The following is a 27155-nucleotide window of genomic DNA, read 5'->3' as shown; positions in this document are numbered from 1 at the left end:
AGCGGCACGGACGAAGCCGGTGTGGAGGACTGGCTGACAACGTATGAGAGCGTAAGCGCTCACAACAAATGGGATGACCCCGCAAAGCTCAGCAATGTGATCTTCTATCTCGCAGGTGTAGCCAGTCTCTGGTACAGCAACCATGAGACCGATTTTCCGACGTGGCCCTTGTTGAAGACTTCTTTAGTGGCGGTGTTTGGTCGTCCTGCGGTGCGCAAGCTGCGAGCAGAATCGCGTTTTCGAGAACGTGCACATCAGCCGGGTGAATCATTTACCAGCTACATTGAAGATGTTCTAGACTTGTGCAAAAGAGTCAACGCGGCGATGTCGGAATCCGACAAAATAAGAAATGCCATGAAAGGGATTGAAGACGATGCGTTCAACATGCTGCTTGCGAAGAATCCTCAGTCCGTGACCGACATCGTCACTCTATGCCAAAGCTACGAGGAGCTACGAAGGCAGCGCTCGTTGACACGTCACCCTTCATCGCGTGACGAACCCATTGCTGGTTTGACCACCATCTCCGACCAGTCAGCACTGCTTACAGAAATGAAATTGTTCATTCGGGAGGAAGTTGCACGCCAGCTTTATTCCTTGCTAACCTTCGCTCAGCCGCCCCATGTGCAACAGCTCGCAACGAATGTTATGCCCACGCTCCGTCACGTGATCAAGCAGGAAATCACCGAGGTCTTGCCAGACCAGCATCAACATCTTCCTGCGGCCGCTCCACTAAGCTACGCTGATGTTGCCACATCGCCCCAACGGGTCCCGACGGCTGCACCACTCAGCTATGCTGAAGTCGTCGCGAGGACTCAACCACTCTCTCCGAGTGTGCCTCTCCGTTATGCCGAATTCGCGGCTAGGCCCCGACAACAGCCCGTCATGCTGTCTTACGAGCAGCCGCATTATACTACGCGACCTCTTACATGGATGGGACCTACCCCAGTGAACCGGTGGCGTACTTCCGACAACCGGTCGATATCATTTGCGTTCGGCTATGCCGTTCACGTTGGTCGTTATTGTAATCACGTTCAGCCGCCTAGCGCCGGATCAGCCGTGACAAGCCAGTTCAACCGTCCATATTCCAACCCCCATTCGGCTATGTCCCCGACTTTGCGCCCGACGCCAACTACCTGCCGTTCACCGTCTCCACGCCGTCGCTCAGTGCCGCCGATGCGACCCGGTCCCGTAACTCGGGGCGAGGAAAACTAATCGTCGCAGTCCTAGAGGCAAGGGCTGTGGCGTCGTCGAAACGCGAAAGTCCTCAACGCAGTTCTTCAAACGTGATCGAAGTATTTGTTGACGGTGTTCGCGCATCTGCACTCGTGGACACAGGAGCCGCCGTATGTGTTACGGGCGCTTAGCTTTGCCGCCTACTTGGAAAGTCACTACGCCCCTTTCTGGAGTGCCCCTCCGCACAGCCATTGCTCAGCATATCCACCCCTTAGTGGCTTGCATTGCTCGTGTTGTTATTGACAACGTTCTGCACGCCATATAATTCATCATTCTCAGCTCGTGTTCTCATGACGTAATCCTCGGCTGGGATTTCCTCTCGCGCCACAATGCCTTTCTCCATTGCGCACGGGATGAGATGGAACTCTCGCCGCTGTTAGATTTGCCGCTCACCGACAATACTTCTCTGTCGAGGAAGCTACTTGTCCAAGACGACACCCACGTTCTTCCAACGCGTCAATGGTCGTGCCCATGTGCTGCAGCGGCCGCTCCGGCGCTGTTGCACTACTGTCTCCATCTGACCGCTTCCTCACTCGGACAGGCCTGCTGTTACCTTTTGCGACAGCAGACATCGAACAGGGCTACAGCACCATTTTCGTTTGCAACCCGTTTCCATACTCTGTGATGCTGCTCCGCGGGCAATGTCTCGGCCATGTACAATCGACCGAAGGAGCGCAAGTTATAGATGACCCTGATTACCTTTGCTGGACTAGTTCCAGTGCAATCAATGCTACTTCTACCTCTGAGGGACCGTTCAGTGTGCAGTGATCTGTTTGGTTCTTCTATCGCCATGACCTTACGCCGCTCCAGCGATCTCAACTTTTGTGCCTCTTAGAAAAATTTTGTTCTTCTTTGATGTAGGGCAATCTTCTCAAGGCCGGACACCAACTGTCACACACCGCATCGACACTGGCTCGCAACCGCTATTGCGGCAACACCCGTATCGTGTATCTCCTGGAGAACGTCATGTAATCAGTGAATATGTCGACTACATGCTTCGGCATGAGGTGATACGACATTCCAACAGTCCATGGGCATCCCCTGTCGTCCTCGTTACAAAGAAAGATTATTCTGTGCGGTTCTGTGTCGACTACCGGCGCCTCAACAAGATAACACACGAGGACGTGTACCCTCTCCCGTGCACAGATGACGCCATTGACAGTCTAGAAAGCACAGAATTATTTTCATCTTTCGATCTGCGTTCAGGTTATCGGAAGTACCCATGGCAGACGCCGATCAGCCAAAGAGAACTTTTGTAACACCCGACGGCTGATACAAATTTAACATAATGCCATTTGGACTTTGTAATGTGCCCGCAACTTTTGAGCGCATGATGGACACAGTTCTGCACGGCTTGAAGTGGCACACATGCATGTGCTATCTTGAGGACGCTGTTGTTTTTGCGCCAGACTTCACAACACACCTACAACGCCTAGTCTGTTTTGACGTGCTTAACAAACGCTGGCCTATAACTAAACCTATAGAAGTGCCGATTTGCAGCTCGGTAGCTGACAATCTGCAGTTACGTCGTAACAAAGAATGGGATACGCCTGAATCCAGCCAAATTTCGAGCCGTCGCCGAATTACCTAAGCCAACGTCCGTCAAGTAATTGCGCAGTTTCATTGGTCTGTGTTCTTAGTTCAGACGCTTTATTCGAAATTTCACCGCTATCATCTCACCCCTGGCGAATCTGCTTGCACGCAACGGGCCCCTCACTTCATGGTCGTCCCAGTGCGATGAGGATTTCACAAAGTTCCGTCATCTGCTTACGTCTCCACCAATTTTGCGCCACTACGACCCGACAGCTCCTACTGAGGTGCACACAGATGCCAGTGGCGTTGGCTTCGGTGCTGTTCTTGCCCAACGCAAACAAGGGTTTCCTGAATATGTCGTCGCTTAAGCAAGTCGTACGCATACGAATGCTGAGACAAATTACACTGTGACAGAAAAAGAATGCTTGGCCATCCCATCTGGGCTCTTACTAAATTCCGATTTATTTGTATGGCCACGCACTATGTTGCGCCATGCACTATGTTGGCTGTCGTCCCTGAAAGACCCCTCGCAACGTCTTGTTAAATGGGCACTTAGCCTGCAGGACTACGATGTCCGGGTGCTGTACTGCAACGGACGCCAGCATTCTGACGCCGACACCCTCTCGCGCTCTCCCTTGCGTGACAATGCCTGCTTCTCACTATCCGAGAATAATGTTTCTTCGCTCGACCTTAACACAATCGCTTCTTAACAGCGCATGGACCATTGGATTGCCTCCGTTATAGACTTGCTTTCTGGTTAATCGTCACAACCAAGCACTCGCACATTGCGTCGCCAAGCACGTCATTTCGCCACTCGCGACAACCTGCTTCACCGACGCAATTATAACCCCGACGGCCGCCAGTGGTTGTTAGTGGTACCCCGCAGTCTGCGTTCCGAAGTATGCGCAGCTTCTCATGCTTATCCATAGTGTGACACTCCGGAGTTTTTTTCAAGACTTACCAGCGCCTTCAACAGCAATATTACTGGGGCGGGAAGTACAGTTACGTTGACAAGTTTGTTCGCTTTGGCCCCGATTGCAAGCACCGGAAATCTTCACCCCGCCTCTCGCCGACCGGTCTGCAACCTGTACCTTGCCCTACCCAGCCGTTTGGACGCGTCACCATCGATTTGTATGGTTCCCTTCCCCTGACGTCGGCTGGAAATAGCTGGGCCATTGTGGCAGTCGACCACCTGACGCGATACACCGAAACAGCCGCCCTACCGGCAGCTACAGCACGCCATGTTGCCTCCTTCCTGCTTCGAGGATTCATCCTGCGACATGGGCCACCCCAGGAGCTGCTCAGTGATCGGGGTGCGTCTTCCTGTCCGAAGTAGTTGAAGCCATTCTCAAGGAGTGCCACGTTGTTCATCGCACAACTGCGGTCTACCACCCCCAAACCTTACAGAACGCTTCGACCGAATGCTCGGGGACATGCTTGCTATGTACGTCGCCTCCGACCACACTAATTGGGACGTCATTGCGCCCTTTGTAACTTACGCGTATAACACTGCCACTCAGAACACCACTGTTTTTTTCACCTTTTATCTTACTGTACGGTCGGCACCCGTCGCATACCGTCGACACAATTCTACCGTACCGACCGGATGCATCTGAATGTGCGCCCATTTCTGACACGGAAAGACATGCTGAAGAGTGCCGCAATCTCGCACGTGTCTTTACATCCAATGACCAAGAACGGCAGAAGAGCACACGCGGTGACAGCACTTGTGCACCCACCTTTCTTCCTGGAGCGCTTGTGTGGCTCCCGATTCCCTTCGCTACACCTGGTGCCTCGTAGAAACTAGTGCCCAAGTATGAAGGCCCCTACCGTATCGTCGACCGCGCATGTCTCTTCAACTACGTGACCGAACCAGTTGAACCATCTGCGGACATGCGCCGTCGTGGACGCGACACTGTTAACGTCGAGCGCCTCAAGACTTACTATGACTCTTTCATAGTGACCAGCTGCTAGGTTGCCCGACGGCTCCCTTTTCGCTCCCCGGGGTGATTGTAGCGAAGGATACAAACGCCATAGTGGGTCATGCTCTCCAGACCCTTTCTGGTGGGTCGATCCCTCCCGCGCTTTTGTCGGAAAACGCCGCTCGTGCTGAAAGCTTGGACCCTGAAACAACGGTCGGCCCAAAGGACTGGTGTCTAATAAACGCCTTTACAATGAATACATGTCACTCGATGACCGCGGACACACCCTATCAAATTGCTGGTATAATAAAGAGTGACAGCAACGGCGAGATAATTCTCCTGCGTAATGCGTCTCACTTCAACGTGAACTAGGAGTTCGAGAACACAGCACACACGAAGCCATCAACTACCCTTTCGAAGCACCACACATTGCCTTCAAATAGGACACGAGCGGCCGCACTCTGCACCGCAGTTGGAGTGGACGAAGAGATGCGCATTAACCTACCCTCTTTGCTTAACCGGTCCCCGAGAAAGTGTAAGCGTGGGGTTGAAGATTACTATGCAGAAGACAAAGATAATGTTCAATAGCCTGGCAAGGGAACAAGAACTCAGGATCGCCAGTCAGCCTCTACTGTCTGTAAAGGAGTACGTTTATCTAGTTCAATTCCACACACGGGACCCTGATCATGAGAAGGAAATTTACAGAAGAATAAAATTGAGTTGGAGTGCACACGGCAGGTATTGCCAAATCCTGACAGGGAGCTTGCTACTGTAGTTGAAAAGAAAAGTGTACAATCACTGCATCCTACCGGCACTAACACATGGGGCAAAAACTTGGAGGTTAACAAGGAAGGTCGAGACTAAGTTGAGGACCACGCAAAGAGCGATGGAACGTAAACTGTTAGGCCTAACATTAGGAGAAGGGAAGAGAGCGGTGTCGATCAGACACCGCTCTCACCAAAAAATGGAGACACCAAAAAATGGAGCTGGGCAGGCAATATAATGCGTAAGATGGATAACCGGTGGACCATAAGAGGTAGAGAATAGGTACCAAGAGAAGGGAAGCGCAGTCGAGGACGGCAGAACACTAGGTGGGATTAGGTGGGGTGGGTGAGATAGGTGGAGTTGGGAAATTCGTCCTGCAGTGGCCTTCGTCATCATGGAGGCTTATGTCAGTGGACATCAATGGAGGCTGATGATGATGAGGAATCAGTAAGGATACGAAAGCATGGCCGTAAAAGCGCCCACGAGTGAACTCAAGTAGCGACAGTAACCTTATATCACATCATTTATATGTTTGTAATAACCGAGAATTTTTGTTCGTCTTATTTACCACTCCATAAAAGTGCCTTTTTATTATAGAGGCGCTACTGATTTTGACTGAACCAAAGATTAGTATACTTCGATCTAATGCTAAATACAGAGACGAACATTTTGATCTTATTTGCAGAGGTTTTTCTAAGCATTACCCAGTTCTCTTCAATAGTTTGAATCCAATATCTCTCCATGAACTTGTCTGTTAAAGCGACCAATTCAATGTAACCACAGTAATGCTGGTCGTAAGTAGCAGCTTATGTATTTAGTGGTATTATTTTTCTTTGTTATCGCGAGGCTAAGTCGACCTGTTATACCTGTGTGATTAGACAGGCCATCAAGGTGAGTGATATCCTAACAGATTAGATGATCTTTCATGAAGGGTTGATCTGCGATACTGGCCGATGTGAGTGGTGGCGTGGAGCAGAGGTAGAACAACGGGCTCCCAATCTGAAGGTCATCGTTCCGAATCCTCCTGCAGTTCGCCACCTTTTCAGGCATGGAGTGGCACCTGACACCGGAAAAAAAATATATTTCCGAGAGCTAGTGGGGCTATACTAGTCCAGGTGCGCACAAATTAGGAAGGCACAAGAATAAGAATTGGCCTCGCTGGTGCAGTATTCAGCCACTACCTCCCTCATGACTCCATGGCCCCGAGTCCCCAGCGGCTACTGAGCATCTGACCAAGGTGGCGGTCAGACATATGACCCGGCAGAGGGTGCCAAGAATATCTGGGTTCGGAAAGGCCATCACTGGAAACTAAACCTGGCAACGTTCAACACGCGCACACTCTCGAGTGAAGCTAGCTTATCAGGGCTATTTGAGGAATTATCAGGCATTGCCTGGGATAGTATATACCTTAGTGAGGTTAGAATAGCTGCTGAGGCTTACACAGTGCAGACTAACGGCCACGTCCTATGCTACAGTGGTCTCCCAAATAAGAGAGGATTCGGGGTGGGATTTTTAGTCCTTAAGGACATAGCGGGCAGCATTGATAAATTTTACGGCAATAATGAGATGGTAGCAGTCATCGTAATAAAGCTGAAAATAGAAATAGAAATAGAAAACTTTTATGAAAATGTTGGATTGGCGATGAGAAAGGTGCAAACTCAGTATGCTGTAAGCGTGGGCCACATCAATGCAAAAGTGGGGAAATGCAGGCTGGTGAGCAAGCAACTGCCAACTACGGCATCGATTCTAGGAACGCTAGAGAGATGTTGGTAGAATTCGCGGAAAGAAATGGATGACCAAAAATTATTATCTTCTTCAGAAAGCGCAGCAACAGGAAGTGCACCCGGAAAAGCCCATATGGAGAAACAAGGAAATGAAAATTATTTTATACTCTCGGCCGATCCCAGCACAGTGCAGGATGTAGAAGTGTTAGGTAAGGTAAAATGCAGCAACCATAGATTAGTGAGGTGCAGGATTTCTCTCAATTTGAAGACAGAAAGAATAAAATTAGTCAAGCAGAAACAGGCCCACGTACATGCAGTACGGGTATAAAAGCAGACCATTTCAGGCTGGAGCTCGCTAACAAATATGCAGCTTTAGAACAGGAAGAATAAGACAACATAGAGGTAATGAATGAAACCGAAACAAGGCAGACCTCAAAGGCAGCCATTGAAGTTGGAGGTAAAGCACCAAGGCAAGCAGTAGGTAAGCACTTCTAAGTAACAAATGACCTAATAAAGAAACGACAAAGCATGAAAGTGTCAAACTCAAGAGATAAGGTAGATTTCGCGGAACTGTCAGAACTGATCAACAAGAAGTAAGGGTTATTCGGAATTATACCGTGCAAAAGATTCAGGAAGCAGTAAAATATGGACGCGGCATGATATCAGTGAGAAGAAAAATTGGCACACGACAAGGCAAGATGTATACAGTAAAAGATGAGCAGGGTAATATCATCAGCAATTACGATGACATAGTGAAACCAGCAAAAAAATCTATACTTACCTATACAGTTCCCAGAGTAGCCAAGCTACTTTCATTTGAAAAGTAATGGCCTGTCTCTGGGTCTGGACAGGCCGCCAATGGAAACTGAACCGCAACGTTCCACACGTGCACCCTCTTGAGTGAGGCTAGCTTAGCAGGACTATTTGAGGAATTATCAGGCGTTGCCTGGGATATTATTGGCCGTTAGTGAGGTTAGAAGAACTGGTGAGGCTTGCACAGTGCTGACTAACGGCCACGTCCTCTGCTACAGAGGTCTTCCAGATAAGAGAGAATCCGGGGTAGGATTTCTAGTTCACAACAACATAACGGGCAACATTGATGAATTCTACAGCATTAGTGAGAGGGTAGCAGTCGTAATAAAGCTGAATAGGAGGTATAGAATTAAGGTAGTACAAGCCTACGCCCCAACCTCCACTGACTATGATGAAGAAATAGAACATATTTATGAAAATGTTGAATTAGCAATGAGAAAGGTGAAAACTCAGTATATTTAGTAGGGCTTAGACTAGCCCAAATACGTGGCCAATACCTTGCGATAGCCAATCGATAGCCATTCAATAGCTAATCCATAATCGATACAGAATCAATAAAATAGAAAGAAATGATGGGGATGACTTGGTAGTGCTTAGCCTTGTCCAAATACGTGTCCAATAACTTGCGATAGCCAATGAATAGCCAATAAATAGACAATCGATAATCTATCAATAATCGATAAATTCTGGAAAAGAATAACCCGTAAGGCCCGGACCAGCTAGGTGCTGATCATCTCCGCTGTTTCTTTAGCCTTGGGCATCAAGTGCAAGCTATGCTATTTTTATGTGACATAAGGAGGCAAAGTTGTGATGGTGAGGTTGCGGTTAAGTTAGGGAGAGCAGGTGCGTTTTGGCGTAAGAGAGGAAGAAAATGTTCGCATTCAAGAGGCACACAGTTTTAATGCGAAAGCATAATGTGCCCCTTTACGAGAAAATCTGGCATTCTAGTCGACGGCGTGACCGAATGATGGTACCAAAAATGGCCGACGAGCACGCTTCCCCAACCCTTCGGCGACTTTTTTCCTTATTACCTTCTTCGCAACAATACGTACACACGTACAAAGCAGGTCACTTGGTGCTACACAATATTACATAATTTGGCTAGACTGCACTGATTTAAAAGACGTTCAAAGAGGCCACCACATACACTAAAGCATCAGGATCCTGAAGCCACTCTGGCGGTTCAATCATGGACTTTAGAGCATCACGCGTGCACGCCCGAATTGCAATTAGGTGTTGCTTCGCAGGCCTTGCATCTACGCGAGCATTCCTGACATCCATGCGCGTTTTCCACACGCTGTTGATACACAAAAGCATTATCATATCAGCCAGCATTCCCCATTCGTCTGCACATGGCATGAAACGAATACCGAAAGGGCTCTTGGTAGTTCTTTTCTCAGAGTACCTTTGAGAACGTCCCACAAGAAAACGGAGACATGGCAATTCACCTGGAAAGAAAAAAAAAATATACAGAAGCGCGACGCGTGCTTCCACGTGATACGAATTGGCCAATGGAGGAGCGGAGAAAGCTGGGGCGACAGGAGGCGGCGAGGGGGAACCGCCGCGGTGAGCGCGGTGGCGGCATCACCTAAGAATGGCGCTATATTTTATATGTAGGGGCTTTAGTTGTGATGGCTCCGTGACGTCACCCTCGTCGCTCTTGATTGGTTCTCCATCTCGCGGCACGCAGCATTTGCCGCAGAAATGGGTCTCGAACCCATTTCGCGCGGCACGCCGCAGAACCCCCGATTCCTGCCGCTTTTGCCGGGGAACGCCCAATTCCTGCCGCGAGTTTCTGACGCGCGTTTTTGCCGCACATTTTTGCCGCTAGCGTGACCGTACCCTTAATTAAGCGAAAGTCGCGTCCCGGAGCGTGGCAACAGCTTTTATAGGCGCGCTCCTCCACTCCCGCCAGATGTCGCGCGCTGATTGGACGCTGAAGCGACGGCGCGGCGAGCGTAATCCTTCCACTTGAGGAGTGATGGCGTCCTCTCTTGCGCTGCGCCGGTATCAGCCGGGCGTGTTAGAAGCAATTTTAGCGAATTTCTGGTAATAAATTGGATGAATTCATGAGAATTCTTGCATTTTATAATATTCTGAATCTGGTTAGTTTCATTTTACCCAGTTTTGCGCTGGTATTGGCATGTTTTAGCCCTGTTTTGCGCTTGTGTTTCATAAGCGTGACGATGACCCGCCGTGGTTGCTCAGTGGCTATGGTGTTGGGCTGCTGAGCACGAGGTCGCGGGATCAAATCCCGGCCACGGCGGCCGCATTTCGATGCGGGCGAAATGCGAAAACACCCGTGTACTTAGATTTAGGTGCACGTTAAAGAACCCCAGGTGGTCCAAATTTCCAGAGTCCCCCACTACGGCGTGCCTCATAATCAGAACTGGTTTTGGCACGTAAAACCCCATAATTTCATAAGCGTGACGACATGACACTTAGGCGCCTACACCCCTGGCCCCTAATGTCCTCCGCACTTAAACACATTCGAGGAGTTGCTCCAACCTGTTTTAATCAACGCCTTGCAGGTACGTAGATTTATAAAATTGTAGTTCGCGTCAGTTGACCTCGAGCAGCTTGCCGTTCAACCATAGCGTGGCCGTCGGCACTGTAAGCGCTGCGTAACGGCAATCACTGGCAGCATCGCACATACCGAGTACACGTTTGGCGAGGCTGTCTTTCTACCGCACGCATCACGTCACTAGAGAGGCTCTCTATTCGTCTGCAGCTGCGCTTTTGCTTCGTGAGCTGATACTTTTGGCATTTTGAGTTCGCTTCTTTTTTAACAATCTGTGGTTGAACAGAACAGGACAGAAAAAAAACGCGCTTAGCTATGGGGGTGTGTTTAATATTTGTCTTCAGAGTTCTTCCACATGCAATGCCGCATATAAATGAAGAGCATATAAATGAAGAGCGTTTAGTTTGTCGCCACATGCTATTATAGTTAGAGTTCCTGATTATCAAAGACGCTGTATTGTTGACATTTCACCGAAAGGTTATTCTCAGTGGTATATTGGCTCTTTAGTGATTAGGTCTCTCACGACTGTGAATCTTATAATTCAGGAATGCAAGAATAAAGGTTCCATTCGGGATGAGCCCCATCCTAGGTTTACCACACATGGCGAAGATGCATGTATAATTCCAGCTGTTTCGAACATTTTATTAAACTGCTGCATAAGTTCGGGAATAGTTGGATTTAGATGTTTCAGACCCTACTGTTTGACGTCACCTGCGTAGTGCCGGCATTCGCAGTTGCGGCGCAGCACAGAAGCCGCTACTTAAGGCTGCCAACAGGTGACGACGGTGGTTCGCTGAGGAGCGCGACTGATGGACAACCGAAGGCTAGGGTCACGTCATCTTCTCGGACGAGTCCACGTTTTGAACGCGACAAGACCAAAGACTGCTTGTGTGCAGACTGCCACGAACACGGTAAGATAAACAGGCTCCATTGAAGAGCGATTTTTTTTTTACTTTATTTAGCAACGCCACGCAGGAGCGACCCAGACAACGTGCATCGCCTCTCTACCAGCGGGAGAGCGCGTATGAGCATGTCGGGTGCGGTTTCGCAATATGCTACAGAACCATTGCCAGCCATATTGAACAATGTGACCTTGCCACATGCGATCAGTTTATTCCCCCATGAGAATTACCGCATTTACTCGTATAATGAACGCAGTTTTTTACCGAAAAAATGTGCCGGCAAATTGATCATTCTGTAACGCGGTATAGTTGTGTAAGTACGCGAACATCAGAGGATGCGTATAAAGTTTGCGTCACGTAGAGTGTATGGTAACAATATGGTTTATTTAAGTTTTTCTTAAACATATGAAAAATAACTTTTCATAGCATCGTATTACTACACTAGGAAGTAATATTGTTCAGCAATGAGTACATAGCTCTTGGTCTGAATTTTCACAATGGACGCGACTTTCGCAACTCTCCGTATCTTTAGCATCTACACCCATTTTTAGAAAGTCAATAAAGACGTTCAGTAAAGGATAAAAAAGAGAGAGAGTGAACTTTATAGAAAAGAGCACACGAGCGAAGGTAGCTTCCGCTGTGCAGTGGGTGGTCCCCTCAGTCCAGGAGTCCAGCGGCCTTAGTTGCCCTTCTGGCTCGATTGACGAGGTTGAGCTGGTCCTTCGAGTCGTAGCTGGGGCAGACAAAGTGGGCAGATTTGTGGTTATGAAGTCGGGGTCTTTCAGTAAGAAGGCTAGTTCAGGCAGTGTACAAGGATGTTCAGGCAGTGTACGAGAACTTCTTTCCCGCAGCACAAAAAGTATCGAAGTTGAAGCCAATTGCAACGGCGCTATGCAGACATCCCACTTTTGAAGAACGTGCTAAGGAGACCAGTATACGCGGAATGAACGTGTCTCAGCATTTTTAAGTGCTGAAACGCATAAAGCTGATTTTCCTTGGACGTCAATTGTCACGGAAAAAGGAACGTGGCAGTATCAAATTAGCAAAATCCTTCAAATGTGTTGAAGAAGGTCTAGGTAGAGAATCCCTTTCACACAAAAAAAGTTAGTTGAATGTCATTGGGTTTGTGCGTGAAATTAAGCTGATTGGCTGCGTTTTTTTTTCAGTTAATGCACAAGACTTGTTTTGTTCAATTCCACACCGATAACTCTAGGTCGAAATAGAGTGATCGAATTCCAGAGCCCCACCCTTATGTTTCTCGAAAGTTTCTTGTCGCTCGTAGAGTTTTATCTTCAGCCAACATTTGTGTCTTTTACTGAAGGTTTTTATGTACAACGTAGCGGAACATGCACCGGGTCGTGTGTTGCACTGGTTTTAAGTAGTATTTTTTAGCTAGCATTGATTCTGACGTGGCAACTCAGCTAGATGGAGCAAGTGAACCTAATGTGTTCCGATGTGTAGATTATTTTAAATTGTTTTAAAGGCTAGCTCGGTTCCTACAAAAAAGGTTGTTGTCGTAGTCCTGGCCTCTTCAAAAAAATTGTGGGGAAGGGGGGGGTCTAAATTTCATGCATGAATTGCTTTAACATGACTGCTTGCAGTTTCTAGACGTTAAATTACACTGTCGCCTAGTCGCACATGTTGGATGCACAGCCCTCGCGCGCGTATGGAATTCATACCTTTCAACTCATCCCACTCTAAGACAGTAAAAATTGCGAATTGCGTCTTTTCTTTGGAATGAGCGCTCCAAAATCATGTGGCCATTGTGCCGGAGCTTGCTTTATTTAACAAATATTAATCGTTTCTTTATCGCTGCTTTTACAGAAAAATAAAGTATAACGAAAAAATATACGTTTCGCCACCTATGCGGTGGCATCGTCAGTACAGAAATGGCAACAAATGGGGAAATACATCCTATTTGTGTATGATACTGCCGTAAGCATACGACTGGGGCCATGGTTAGAATTGCATGCAGATTGATTGTGACGACCCCATCGGTGTTCCCATGGTAACGTGGCTACATTACCAAAATCGAACATGTGTCCTTTCGTTAAGCAACGATCCACCAGTTCCGTCTTTGCACGTGTGACATGACATGCGTCCGTTTTGTGTTCCTTGAGGCGAATGCGAAGTCGCCACCCCTGTCTGGCCGGTTTTGCTGGCATCACCGTCTAAGCGGTCAACCTTGTGGGCGACACCCTTTTCCTCGTCCGGGGGCGTGCGGTCCTTTGGTTTCGAGAACACATTTGCCAATGTGTACATGGATTTGAACATCGTTCGAACAACCGAAGACCGCAATGCCCTGCGCACTGCGTTTGCTATACCGCGGACATATGGAATGTACAAAAAGGAAGCCTGCCTTTCGGTGTGCTCGCGCGGGATCTTTCAATGCAGCGTTATGTATCATTGACAAAGCGCTGAGGGAAACTTCGTTTATTCAAAAGAGCAGCCACATTCGTTACTTCTTGCTCCCTCAATATCTACTTTGACGACAGCGCATCGCAACGGGACAGGAGCGTACGTACCAGGGCATGTTTGTTTTCTGTAGGGTGCTGCGAGTAAAAACTCAGCACTTTCCCGCTATCGCAAGTTTGCGATATACGGCTGTCTCCACTGAACTTCCTTTGTTTCGAGGTACCAGCACATCTACAAATTCTAGGCTGCTACTATTCTCCGTTTAGCATGTAAATTGAATGACATGATGGACTGCATTAAGTGCCCCATCCATGGAATGTTGGTCTTTCTTTTCTACATTGACAAAAGGATCATCTACATAGCTACAATACATCTTGACAGGGAAAAGCAACGACGTCATCACAGCCTTTTCCACGTGTTGCATTAACAAATCAGCCACGAATAAGGAAACAGGACTTGCCATCGGCAAGTCTTCTATGCGGCGATATATGGTTCCGGCAAACGTGACATATGTTTGCATCATGCAGAACGTAAGCAGAACCATGATTTAATCGACAGTTAGAGAAGTGCAGCTTTCTAACGTACAGTCATCCTGCAGGCTTTTCTCAATAATATCCGTAGCCAAAGCAATCGGCACATTCGGAAACAAGGACACGACATCAAGACACCATAACATAACAGTTTGTTTTGAAGAGAGTATTGATGCACTGAAGCGTCTCATGTTTTTGCCATATTGCCTTCACTCATTTTTTGTGGTGCGCTACTCTCACTGTCGGGTGACGTAAAAAGCAATCCTGGACCTATGAATGCAACTGAAAGGGAAACATTTCAAACCCTCTTGCAGACTCTCCAAACAATTGAAGCTGGTCAAGCTACAATTCTAAACGAAATCAAAGGTGGGTGATTCCACGAGAGATCAACACGGGTCCAAAAATTCATATTTTAGATTTCATTCAATATGTTATATTTTGTGCGCATATCACTCGGTAGTACGAAAGTGAACTTGCCTTCTTTGACAAATGAATACTTTAGGAGAAAAAAAATATCGAAATTCTTCAGGTTGCAGGCGCAGTTTTCATGCACCGGGCATTCTCGCAAATTCACAACAATGTGAAATACAAAATATTACGGCTACAAAGAATGCATTTTTTGTAAAACGTATACGTAAAGAAGAGTCAGCAAGCGTTGTTTGAGTCTTCTGTGCAAAACGGAAGCGTTTTAGAAAAAATTCTTAATTTGCTACACTTTTGGAAATTTGCTATATTTACGAATTTTTATCTACTAAACTAATGCATGTAGCCTATTGAAATTTGGTGGGCTATGAGACCTTAACTGGTTTAACGAGTTTGCTGAATATTGTTGCTGTAGCACAAATTCCCATTTTACAGTGTGCCTCAAATGTGAAGTTTTGACGAAAATAAACACTATTTACAAATCAAAATAAAAAAACCTCAACGTTAATTTTTCTCAAAATTATGTAAACAGGTGTCCACAGACACTGGAACAAGATCCATTAAAAAACATCTTGCATTATTTTGTTTTTAATCACAATATATGTGGTAGAAATGAGAGCTTCGCCGGGATACAGCAAGGTGCTAAGAAATAGGAACATCGGGGTAAAAAGAACGTTCATTAGCCTCTGACGCGCCTAAACTTGGCCATGATTGTGACAAAAGGGCAGTTTTGGTAAACTAGTATTATGATTGCAAGCACGCAGTTCTTGAATGCCTAACTTTCTGACGTAAATTGTGCTACTGGGCCATCATTCGCGCCCATATTTTGTTAGTGCTTTCAGATGATGCTCTTCTAAATATCGTCTCTTTTGAACGAGTTGGTAGGGTGCAGTAGAATGGGGAGTGGGTCCGTGGGAGGCGGTGGCAAACAGGTGGTAAAGCGAAATACGTTGAAAGTTGCTGGCGGTGTGGCCGCCGCCTTAAAAGGAAGCTTTAGCTTGGGTGCTCCGATCTAAATACATGTAAAACGAGAATTCGTTTTTCTCGGCAACCACTGCACCACATTTGATGACGTTTGTTGCAGTTAAAAGAAAAGTGAAACTCTAGTGGCTGTTGGTTGCGATATTTAAGTCATCAACTGTTTAATAAAATTGACAAAATAGCAGAGCTTCAGAAAACAAAACTATCAAATTTACAACTCTAACTCTCCAATGAAACATGATATCACAATCTTGTAAACTGCACCGAATAGTAAATCTAAAGTGTACAAAATTGCTATATTTTATTTATTTATTTATTTATTTATTTATTTATTTATTTATTTATTTATTCATTTCCAATACTGCAGCTCTCCTTCGAGAGCGTGGCAGTTGGGCAGTACAATAATTCTTCTGTACAGTGCAAGTCAAACAAAAAGCAGGTTATACAAAAACGATAAATGCAGTGTAAGTTATACAATCTATACAATACTTCGATTTTAAGATCAAACGGAATAGTAATAAGAAAAAAAAACAACGGACATGAAGCTTTACGAAAGATGGCCAGGAAAAATAACGATAGCACAGGTATCACAGGGGGCAAATAATGAAACAGAACCTAAATTTAAGCATCGAATGTAGAAAATCAGTATGACAAACAAATAAACTGTCCTAAATGAGCAGGTTTACTGAAATTTCCTACTGCACAAAGAAATCTGTGCCGATGCCCCTGCATGCATAGGTACTCTTACGCACACGCAGGTTTTTCTATGAGTGAGAGAAATTCAGATAATGATTCGATGTTGGTGATAGAAGCGTCAAGTTGGTTCCATTCTGCTATTGCGAGCGGGAAGAAAGAATACTTAAACGTGTCATTTTTACATACGTATTCTGTCATTATGTGCGCATGCTTATTGCGTGTAGGTCGAGCCTGGGAAAATGAAATGTATTTGGAGGTATCTATCCTATAGTTATTTTTTAGCAGTTGAAACAAGAATTTTAAGCGAGCGTGTTTCGCTCTTGTTGATAGTGTTCGCAAGCCGGACTGGGTTAAAAGATTTGTTGGCGAGTCTGTACGTTATATTTGTTATGAATGAACCTCACAGCTTTTCTTTGTACTGATTCTAGCTTGCTTATGTTAGTCAGTGTATGCGGAAACCAGACTGTGTTAGCGTATTCGAGAACGGGCCTTACAAATGATGTGTAGTCTAGCAGCTTCATTGACGTGGTTGCGAGCGCCAGGCTTCGTTTTAAGAACAATAGTTTGCGCAGAGCCTTTGAGATTATGTTACTGATATGTTTGTCCCACTTGAGCTTTGAGGTTAATGTAACGCCTAGATATTTATGTTCTTCAACCTTGTTAATTGGAGTGCCGTTAATTGCGTATGTAAAGTCGGATGATGCCACTTTCCTGGTTACAGTCATGATCGCGGACATTTGTACGTTGATTTTCATCTGCCATTAGAGCACCAATTACCTATTTCAGCTAGAGAATCATTCAGTTCAATATGACCATTGTAATGATTAATTTCTCTGTAAATGACGCAGTCGTCCGTGAATAGCTTTATATTGCACTTGATGTTAGCTGTGATATCGTTAATATAGAGTAGGAAAAGCAATGGTTCCCAGAACAGACCCTGGATAAACTCCGGATGTTACTGCGACTGTGTTGGAAAGCGTCTTTTCGTAAACGACAAATTGCAAGAGGTTACTTAAGAAGCCTTTTATTCAAGCAGAAAGTTCTCCTATGCCAAACACATTTTCAAATTTAGCTATTAATTTTCTGTGACCCACACAGTCAAAAGCCTTCGGTAAATCGAGTAGAATCAAATCAGTTTGACCGCGGTTATTAATTGTAACAGCAAGATCGTGGACCAGTTCTGTTAGTTGAGTTACCGTCGACAAACCACTGCGAAAACCATATTCTACATGCCTTTACAAAAGAAGTAAATCTAAAGTGTACACAATTGCTATATTCTAGATGGCTTTAAAATAGACTACTATTTTGTGTGTAGAACTTGTGAAAAATCCTTGTAAACAAGGTAACAAATTCACGTAAGAAGTAAATTGGCATATCAGTTTTTGTCTGCTTTGAATCCTCTAATAGATGCCGTTCACACGTCTGCGATATCTTTTATATAGGTGCAGAGCTACGAATTTGCAAAACTTCGTGCTTCTATTTTTTTCAAACTTACCAATGCTTGAAAATTCTAGTTAAATAATGCAGGCCAGAAATCGACATTTCGCGTCCGACAGTCACTAGAATTTACCTTTCATGTGCAACAAATTTAAGTAAAATCGGCCCAGTGGTTATCTCAGAAAATCGTTTCTGCGTTTTACATGCATTTGAATAGAGGGCATCGGAGTTGGGCCCGAGCTAAAGCTTCCGCTTAAGAGTAAGCTTTATTAGATTCGCTTCATTAGATCTGCGTGATCTGGCCCTCTGGATCAGTTGGTCTTATTGAAAATGTGGGTAAGCCGCCATTACTGCAGCGCTTCGTAAATTGAGGACGCGTTCTCAGCACGCTATCATCCTTTCGGATTTTCCAGCGGTGCTCCAATAATTTCTTTCCTTCTTTCTTTCTTTCTTTCTTTCTTTTGTGCTTTCATTGCGTCTACCGGAACGGAAATCCCGTGCATTGTATGGCAGCAAGTTCGGCCGACAGTCATTGATGTTAGCTAAGGAGCTCAGCAATAGGCATTTCATTCTCAAGTTTCAGTGGATACCGCCACATGTTGGACTTGCAGGCAATGATTCAGCAGATTAAATTAAGAGTGCCAATGAATCACCCCTTATATAAAGACTTCAGAGCACTTTGAATATCACCTCACCATCCAGGAGTAGTTTAAGGAATCCGCCACGCAGAAGCTATACGCTGTTTCATAGAGTAAGAACTAGTTGGGCGAACCCCCCACCCCCCTCCTTGTTAATGCGGAACAGTTCATCTGTGCCTGCCAATACTTCAATGAAAACAGAAACGCTCTACTTGAGGATTAGCACAGAAGATAATTTCCTTAAGAGTGCGTGGAACAGGTAATGTTTTCCAAAACACATAAGTGTCTGAGAGAGGAAGTGTCGCACCCCGTTCCACCTGTTGAACCCCCTTTTTAAAGAGGCGGTAGAAGAGAGCAACCGCTGGGACTATCTGCCAGCTAAATCAGACCTAACCAACACCATCGCCCCCCCCCCCCCCCCCACCGTATCTTAGGTTATACTGTATAATGACGTTTCCGACGGAGCCATCGCGAGTACGACATTTTAGAGACTTTTACCTGCCGTAAATTTTGTTACTTGTGCACATGCACAGGTATTTCACCGTTAAAACTGCAATTATCTGCGCTTCAAGTGCATTTGTGCATAAGTATTAACCACAAGGGTAAAACTACCCTTGTATTGCAATCATTGCCAAGTTTAGGCAAGTCAAGGGCTAATGGACGTTCTTTTTACCCCGATGTCCCTATTTCTTAGCACCTTGCTGCATCCCGGCGAAGCTCTCATTTCTACCACATATATTGTCATTAAAAACAAAATAATGCAAGATGTTTTTAATGCTCTTATTTCAGTGTCTGCGGATAGCTGTTTACGAAATTTTGAGAAAAATTAACGATGGGTTTTTTTTATTTTGATTTTTAAACAGTATTCATTTTCGTCAAAGCTTCACATTTGAGGCAAACTGTAAAAATGGAAATTTGTGCTACAGCAACAATATTCAGCGCAATCGTTAAACAGGTTAAGGTATCATAGCCCACCAAATTTCAAAAGGCTACATGGATTAGTTTAGTAGACAAAAATTCGTAAATATAGCAAATTTCCAAAAGTGTAGCAAATTAAGGATTTTTTCTAAAACACTTCCGTTTTGCACAGAAGCCTCAAAGAACACTTGCTGACTCTTCTTCACGTATACGTTTTACACAAGAAAATGTATTCTTTGTAGCCGTAATATTTTGTATTTCAGATTGTTTGAATTTTCGAGAATGCCCGGTGCATGAAAACTGCGCCTGCAACCTGAAGAATGTCGATATTTTTTTTCTCCTCAGGTATCCATTTCTCAAAGAAGGCAAGTTCACTTTCGTACTACCGAGGGATATGCGCACAAAATATAAAAAATGTCACAGTTTCGCTCTAAGGGCGAAGCAATGAATGCGATAGCAACACAGCAATGTCATACGAAGTAAGGTGAGCGTCTTTGGTAGCAATATGAATTGTAGTAAACATGAACTGATTAAGTAAGCAGGTGTGCTGCGGCGTAAGTAGACCGACATGAAGAGAGACTCGATGACAACGAGAAGACGCGTGTGAAACGGTGGTGTTGATGAGAAGCGCTTCCCGTGGGCAGCGCGTGCGAACGGACACACCTGTAGCGCTGCACTGCCGATCCGGGCAGCATTGCATGTGTAGCGTGTGTTGGAAAATGTCCCCCGACTAGTACTAACTGAATGAACAAGCGTGGTGTGAGCGCGCACAAACAAACACGAATAGATCACACTGAATGACTGCAGACAACGACTGTCAAAACGCTGGCAGCAAGCCTACGCCGCAGCGGGCGAAGGTACGTGCGGTCTATCGCTTCAACGGAAACTTAGCGGCGAATGCACGGCGCATACAGGACAGAGCCGTGTGGAGATAAGAGACGGTGCGGACGAGCGACGAGCGCGGTTGTTGGCAGAGTAAAAGTGCGCCCCCCCGCCCCCCCCCCCCCCCCCCCCCCCCCTGCTCCCTCCGGCGCTGGCTTCCTGCATCCTTGCTTGCGCGTGGGTGATGAGGGCGTTCGCTCTCCGTGATAGCGCGCGTCCCCGCACGCTTCCGCTCGGGCATACGGCGCGCGGCGAAGATTTTATCTATACGGAACCTCACGGCGACGGCGACGACGACGGCGACAGTGACGGCGACAACGACGGCGACGGCGATGCCGACGGCAGAAATCCGGTTGAAGTGTCCATATAATTGCTATCGCAATAAAATAATTAATGAAATCTAAAATATGAATTTTTGAACCCGTGTTGATCTCTCGTGGAATCACCCAGGTGTTAAAGAAAGGCAGGATGCCACCGATAATAGAGTTAAACAGTTGACGTCGAGAGTGGCAGCCCTTGAATCAACTACATCACTTGATAGGCCTGCTTCTTGTTCAGCTGACAATACTATGCGTGAAATTTCTTCCCAGCTTTCTTCCATTTACTCAAGATGCGATGATATTGAAAACAGTTTGCGTCGAAACAACTTGCTTTTTTGGCATTGATGACGTACATGACGAAAGCTGGGAACATTCTTAAGAGGAAAGTATTGCATATTGTTCTGAGTACCTAGGTTTATCTGTGTCTGCTTCCCAATTTGAAAGTTCATAGATTGGGTATATTCAAGTCTGATAGGCACAGATCGGTCATAGCCAAGATGACGTTTTTAGAGATAAACAGAACATCCTTTTTAATGGTCACAAGCTGAAAAAGTTTCGCTATCCGCGCGGATTTTTCTGCTGCTACTAGGGAAGCGAGAAGCAAGTTGACCAAGTTTGCAAAATCACAGTCCAAGTCTTATAAATTAGCATTTGAGAAACTTCGAATAGATAAACAAACGTATGCATCTGGTCGCGGCACTGTTTCGGTCACGCTAATCAAACCCTAACTAGGTAATGTAACGAGATCGCGGGAGCGTCATCACCATACGTCATACAACTCTGCTCCAACACTGTCCTTTTGATTTTCGAATATCCGAAGCGTGATGCCTAAACGCGATCAGCTTTGTTCCTTCCTTCACGATAGCGAATCTGTTATAATAGCTTTAACTGAAATTTGGTTTCACGCCGGTATCAAAGACAGTGAAATTTTTCCTGATGCCGATGCGTGCAATATCAACAGACATGACCGGACACATAAAAGAAGGGGCGGAGTGCTTCTTGCTATTAAAAGAACGCTACCATCCATCGCTATCACTTCCAACTCTAATCTCGAAATGGTATGGGCTACCTGCAAAACTAGTTCTTCAAATCTACTTATTGGGGTGTGTTGCCGCCCACCTCACTAAGGGATTTCTTTCATTAATGATCTCTGATCTAGCATTTCTGCTGCTCTTCACTTTAGTTCGCCCAGTGACATCTACTTGTTTGATGATTTCAATTTTTCGCACATAGATTGGGGTAATTTCTCTTCACCTAGTCATGCTGCAACCGAATTCATCAACCTAACTCTAGATTTATACCTCTTTCAAGTGATTAGCCAGAATCCGTGGTTCTAACATACTAGATTTAGTTCTAACCACTGCTCCCGAAACCATAGGGGAAGTTATGTATCTTGACGGATTTAGCGATCACAGGCTGTTGCAGTTCGATATTCTGGTTCCCTGTTTGTTTGCAGGTAAACCAACTAAAAAGATTAGAGACTACAGTAAGGCAAACTATGGTGAAATTAACGCTTAAATTACCACATTTTTCAATAAGGTATTTTTCGACTAAGAAACCACCGATCTACAGACGAAAACTGGTTGCTTTTCAAACACAAACTGTCTGCGCTGATACAGAAGCACGTCCCTCTCATTACAATATCTAATGATAAAACTAATCCATGGTTCAACAAAGCCCTACAACGATTACGGAATAAAAAGTGCCTGTACAGAAAAGCGAAATCTACTTCCTCTCTGCCGGCGTTGGATAAATATAAACAGTGTCTCAAAACAAACTGCTCTGCTATTACCACTGACAAAAACAAATATTTTACTCGTGATCTTCCATCGCTATTGGAAACTTATCCAAAGAAGTGTTGGCAAGTTATATCTCCCGAAAATAAACAAGACCCCATATCACTACACAATACTGATGGCTTACCATTAACTGATACATAATGTCCAACTGCATTTAACAACTTTTTGCATCAGTATTTACAAAGAAAGATCATTCCAGTATGCTAGTTGTTCCTGATTGCGACTACCCATTCATGGAGCCCATCAGGAGTAGTCCCGAGGGTATTGCATCTCTAATTAACAACCTTAAGTGATCCTCATTTGCCGGAGTGGACAACATAAATTCGAAAATTCTTAAAAACACCATTTCAGTTTCCAGCCAGATTTTGTGTCATATCTTTGAGCAATCATTGTGATCCGGAGACCTGCTTCCGAGCGGAAAATAGCAAAGGTCATTCCTGTATTCAAAACGGGAAACAAAAACTCGCCTGATAACTATCGCCCCATTTATTTAACGTGCTATGCTGTAAGCTACTTGAACATAATATCGCTTCTCACATCTACATCCATCTGGAACGAAATAACTTTTTTTCTTTTCAAATCAGCATGGCTTAAGGAAAGGCTACTCGTGTGATGCCAGTTATTTGAATTTACTACTCACCTGCACTTTAACATGGATGAAAACCAGCAAAGAGACTTGTATTTTTTTTAGATTTCTCAAAAGCATTTGACAGAGTTGCTCATGGCCGGTTTTTTACTAAGTTATCTACCCTTTGACTTGATTCTCTCACAATATCTTGGCTTCGTAACTTTATCTCATTCCGTCCACAATTCACAGTTGTCAACGGGCTTTCCTCTCTACTATCTGGCGTAACCCTGGTGTACCACAGGAAAGCGTGCTTCGACCCTTACTTTTTTCTGATTTATGTTAACGACCATCCCAATAACATTTCATCCCGTTTATGTCTTTTCGCGGACGACTGTTGTTTTATACCATAAGATCACTTCAGATACTGACCACCTGGTTCAAAATGATCTTAACACTATTGTTGATTGGTGTAAAAACTGGCACATGATTCTAAGCCCTACTAAATGTAAATATACGGCTTTTCGCCGCAAGCATGATATTTCTAATTCCAATACTCTATCATTACCGCCTTCCTGTCCAAAGCTACGTCGTACAAATATCTCGGAATCTTGTTCACACCAAATCTTTCATGGTCTTGTCACATTTCAACCATCTGCAGCAAAGCCTCGAGAACATTGGGTTTCATACGCCGAAACCTGCGAAACTCGCCTAGCTCCGTTTGAAAACTAGCATATCTAACATTTATTCGTCCACAGTTGGAATTCGCCTCATCTATTTGGTTTCCCCATTAAAAATACCTAATTGAAATGCTTGAGTCCATTCAAAACAGAGCTGCCCGATTCATTTCTAACAAAAATAGTCCCCTCACCAGTGTCTCCCAGCCGAAGAGCCCTAATGATATACACATACTTGAAAATCGTCGTTCTGTTTCACTTCTGTGTTTATTTCATGAATATTGTTACGGAAGGATAGGAGGAAAGAAAAGAAGAAGATCGAGAGACACTGGCTGCTGCGTGTTGTTGCTGGTCAGCTATCTTGTCCGCACTAACTCTACTTGCGTATATATTGTAAATACATCCAGTCTATACTCCCAACATCCCCGTAACATATTGGTGGAGGTGCGTGGTACCAAGGCTGGAAACAGGAGCTCCGCAGTGGACGTCGCATCACCGTCCCCACTATGACTGACGGTGAGCACGCAGGATCAACGTCGTTGCCGCCTTCAACGTCAATGTCACCGTCGCCAGCTACGTCGTCGTCCCCATCGGTTGTGGTGGTACAAGCCAAGGATCCCGGAACTTTCTGTGGGACCGATGGCGCCGACCTTGAAGAGTGGCTGGCTATGTACGAACGCGTGAGTGGAGTCAACATATGGGACCCTACGCTTATGCTAGCTAGCGTGTTGTTGTATGTAAGAGGCACGGCAAAGGTGTGGTACGAAAACCACGAAGAGGAGCTTACCAGCTGGCACCAATGCAAAGAGAACTTAAAAGAGTTGTTTGGCGAACCAGCCGGCCGTAAAATTGCCGCAAAGCAGGAACTCGCGTCCCATGCCCAATCCCCCACAGAGTCCTATGTTTCGTATATCGAGGACGTGCTGGCGCTTTGTCGTAAAGCCGATCACGACATGACTGAAGCAGAGAAGGTCGGGCACGTGCTGAAGGGAATCTCTGACGACGCCTTTAATCTGCTCATGTGCAAAGGCTGTTCTTCAGTTGATGCTATCATAAAAGAGTGCCGGCAATTCGAGCAGGCCAAAATCCGCCGCGTCTTGCAACCATTCGCCAGACTTCACAATACTGCCGCAACGTCGACGTGTGAAGATCAGCCCACACAGCAGCATGCGTCGCCATCAGAGGACGTGGTGCGAATCGTTCGACGTGAACTGGAAGTGATGGCACCCGCAGCTTTCTCTTCGCGTCGCCCTGACGCTACCCCTCTTTCAGTTCCCCTCGTTCAAGCCATCGTTCGCCAGGAACTTGAAAGCAGTGGGTTTACATACTGTCTGTGCTGTCGCCAACCCCAGAGCGAACGAACGCCCATCTACTCTGTTTGATCCACCGCGACGCTTCCCTCCGCGTTATCGTAACCCGACTGAGTGGAGAACTGCGGACGACTAGCCGATATGTTTCACCTGTCGCCGTATTGGTCATGTCGCCCGATATGTCGCAAGTCGTGGCCCTCAACACCTCGCACGCCGACCAACCTGAACCGTTTTGATGGAAATTACTGCCGTGTTTCGCCCTCCACCGAGTCTAACAGTGCCGACAATTCTGCCAGGATCACGTGGTACAGTCGCTCACCATCGCCTCGCGGACGCCAGTCTCGTTCACCACAAACACGTCGCCCATCTTTGCGTTCGCCGTAGCCACGTCGCCTTTCGTCCCCTGTGGCTTTCGACCGCGTTCTTTCGGAAAACTAAGCACTGCAGCCCTCGGAGGTGGTGCTGCATTGACATCTACTGCAGCAAATCCTCTGTCTGTGCCCACAAAGACAAGTATAATTGACGTTAAAGTAGAAGGCGTACCTGTCAAAGCACTCGTCGACACTGGAGCCCACATATCTGTCATGAGTGCTAGCCTACGTAGACGTTTAAAGAAGGTCCTCACCCCAGCAACTGCACCAGTGCTTCGTGTGGCCGACAGTGGCGTGCTGGTTGTTGTCGGATGTGTACTGTGCGTTTAAGTATAGCCGGTCGCCCTACTTCTGTTCTCTTTGCTGTGATCGACAACTGCCCTCACTGACGTTATCCTTGGGTTGGACTTTTTATCCAACCATTATGCTCTCATCGACTGCGCAACCGGCGTCCTTCAGTTGAAACTGCCTCAACTCGCCAATGCTCCAAGCACCGCGCGACCGCGCCTGTGCTCGGTTCAAGATGTGCGTCTGTCACCCGATGCCGTCACTTACGTCGCTTTGACCGCACAGCCACAGGTTCCGGACGGTGAATATGTGCTTCGCCCCATCGTCGACGTTCTTTTGAACCGAAACGTTGCTGTTCCGCATACGCTGATCACGGTTACGAATAATGACGTCGTTCTCCCGCTTCTGAACTTCAGCCTCTGCCCTCAAGTGCTTCCGGCCGGCATGCTCTTGGCCAGCATTTCTAGTACGTCCGAATTTGCAATTGAGAGTATGGATGCCGAGTGTGGATTATTAGCACCAATTTGCAGCTCACAGCTCTGGTTCTTTCACGGATGACTTCGCCAAAATGATTGCACCTGACCTCACCTCTGCTGAGGCCAAGGACCTCTGTCTCCTGCTAGAATCGTACAGTGACATCTTTGATTTCGGCGACCGCCCTTTCGGCCAAGCATCTGTTGTTCACCACCGTATAAACACTGGAGACATGAATCCTATTCGTCGGCGTCCCTATCGTGTATCACATGCTGAATGTAGAGTAATCCAATCAGAAGTGGACAAAATGCTCCGCAAAGGGGTCATCCAACCATCAGCCAGTCCTTGGGCTTTGCCAGTCGTCCTTGTGAAGAAAAAGGATGGTGCCTGGCATTTTTGCGTCGACTATCGCCATTTAAACAAGATCACGCGAAAAGACGTCTACCCATTACCACGCATCGATGACTCCTTGGACTGCTTACACGGAGCTACATACTTCTCGTCCATTGATCTTCGATCCGGCTACTGGCAGATTTCTGTTGGTGAAATGGACCGCGAGAAGACTTCCTTCATAAGACCTGAAGGTTTATATCAGTTCAAAGTGATGCCCTTTGGCCTATGCAATGCTCCTGCGACATTTGAACGAATGATGGACTCTCTTCTGCGAGGCTACAATGGACCACCTGTCTTTGTTATCTTGACGACGTTATTGTTTTTTCTTGCACGTTCAGCAGCCACCTTACGCGGCTCACTGCAATTCTTGCGGTCTTCCGAAAAGCCGGCCTTCAGCTGAACTCAACGAAATGTGAATTCGGGCGCCGTCAGAATACCGTGTTGGGACATCTCGTTAACGCCACCGGTGTACAACCAGACCCGGATAAAGTTCGCGCCGTTTGCAGTTTCCCTGTGCCTCGTTCTGCTTCTGACGTGCGCTGCTTCGTCGGCCTTGTTCTTACTTTCGGCGTTTCGTCAAAAACTTCGCCGACGTTGCTCGCCCTTTGACAGATCTTCTCAAGAA

The 27155-nt window shown here is 46.1% G+C and overlaps 1 protein-coding gene across 7 annotated transcripts in view; it reads left to right on the top strand.

The window, feature by feature from the left end:
• The first annotated feature begins 11023 nt into the window (after positions 1-11023).
• LOC119465269 (uncharacterized) overlaps positions 11024-27155 on the top strand; it is a 137950-nt gene continuing 121818 nt past the window's right edge. For 2 of the 7 annotated variants that reach the window (XM_049656397.1, XM_049656396.1), the window contains exon 1: positions 11034-11422. Coding sequence is in view for 2 of the 7 variants with exons in the window: in XM_049656395.1 (XP_049512352.1) it covers positions 11194-11422 (229 nt within the window). In the remaining 5 variants the exon portion in view is untranslated. Of the gene's footprint in view, positions 11423-11486; positions 11549-27155 lie in introns of all 7 variants that reach the window. The other 5 variants (XM_049656394.1, XM_049656392.1, XM_049656393.1 and 2 more) reach the window with 4 other exon arrangements.

This window comes from Dermacentor silvarum, chromosome 9 (assembly GCF_013339745.2).
Source record: "Dermacentor silvarum isolate Dsil-2018 chromosome 9, BIME_Dsil_1.4, whole genome shotgun sequence".
In the NCBI taxonomy this organism is placed as follows: domain Eukaryota; kingdom Metazoa; phylum Arthropoda; class Arachnida; order Ixodida; family Ixodidae; genus Dermacentor; species Dermacentor silvarum.
The sequence above is the reverse complement of the archived record's forward strand: the minus strand, read 5'-3'. Positions and strand labels throughout refer to the sequence as shown.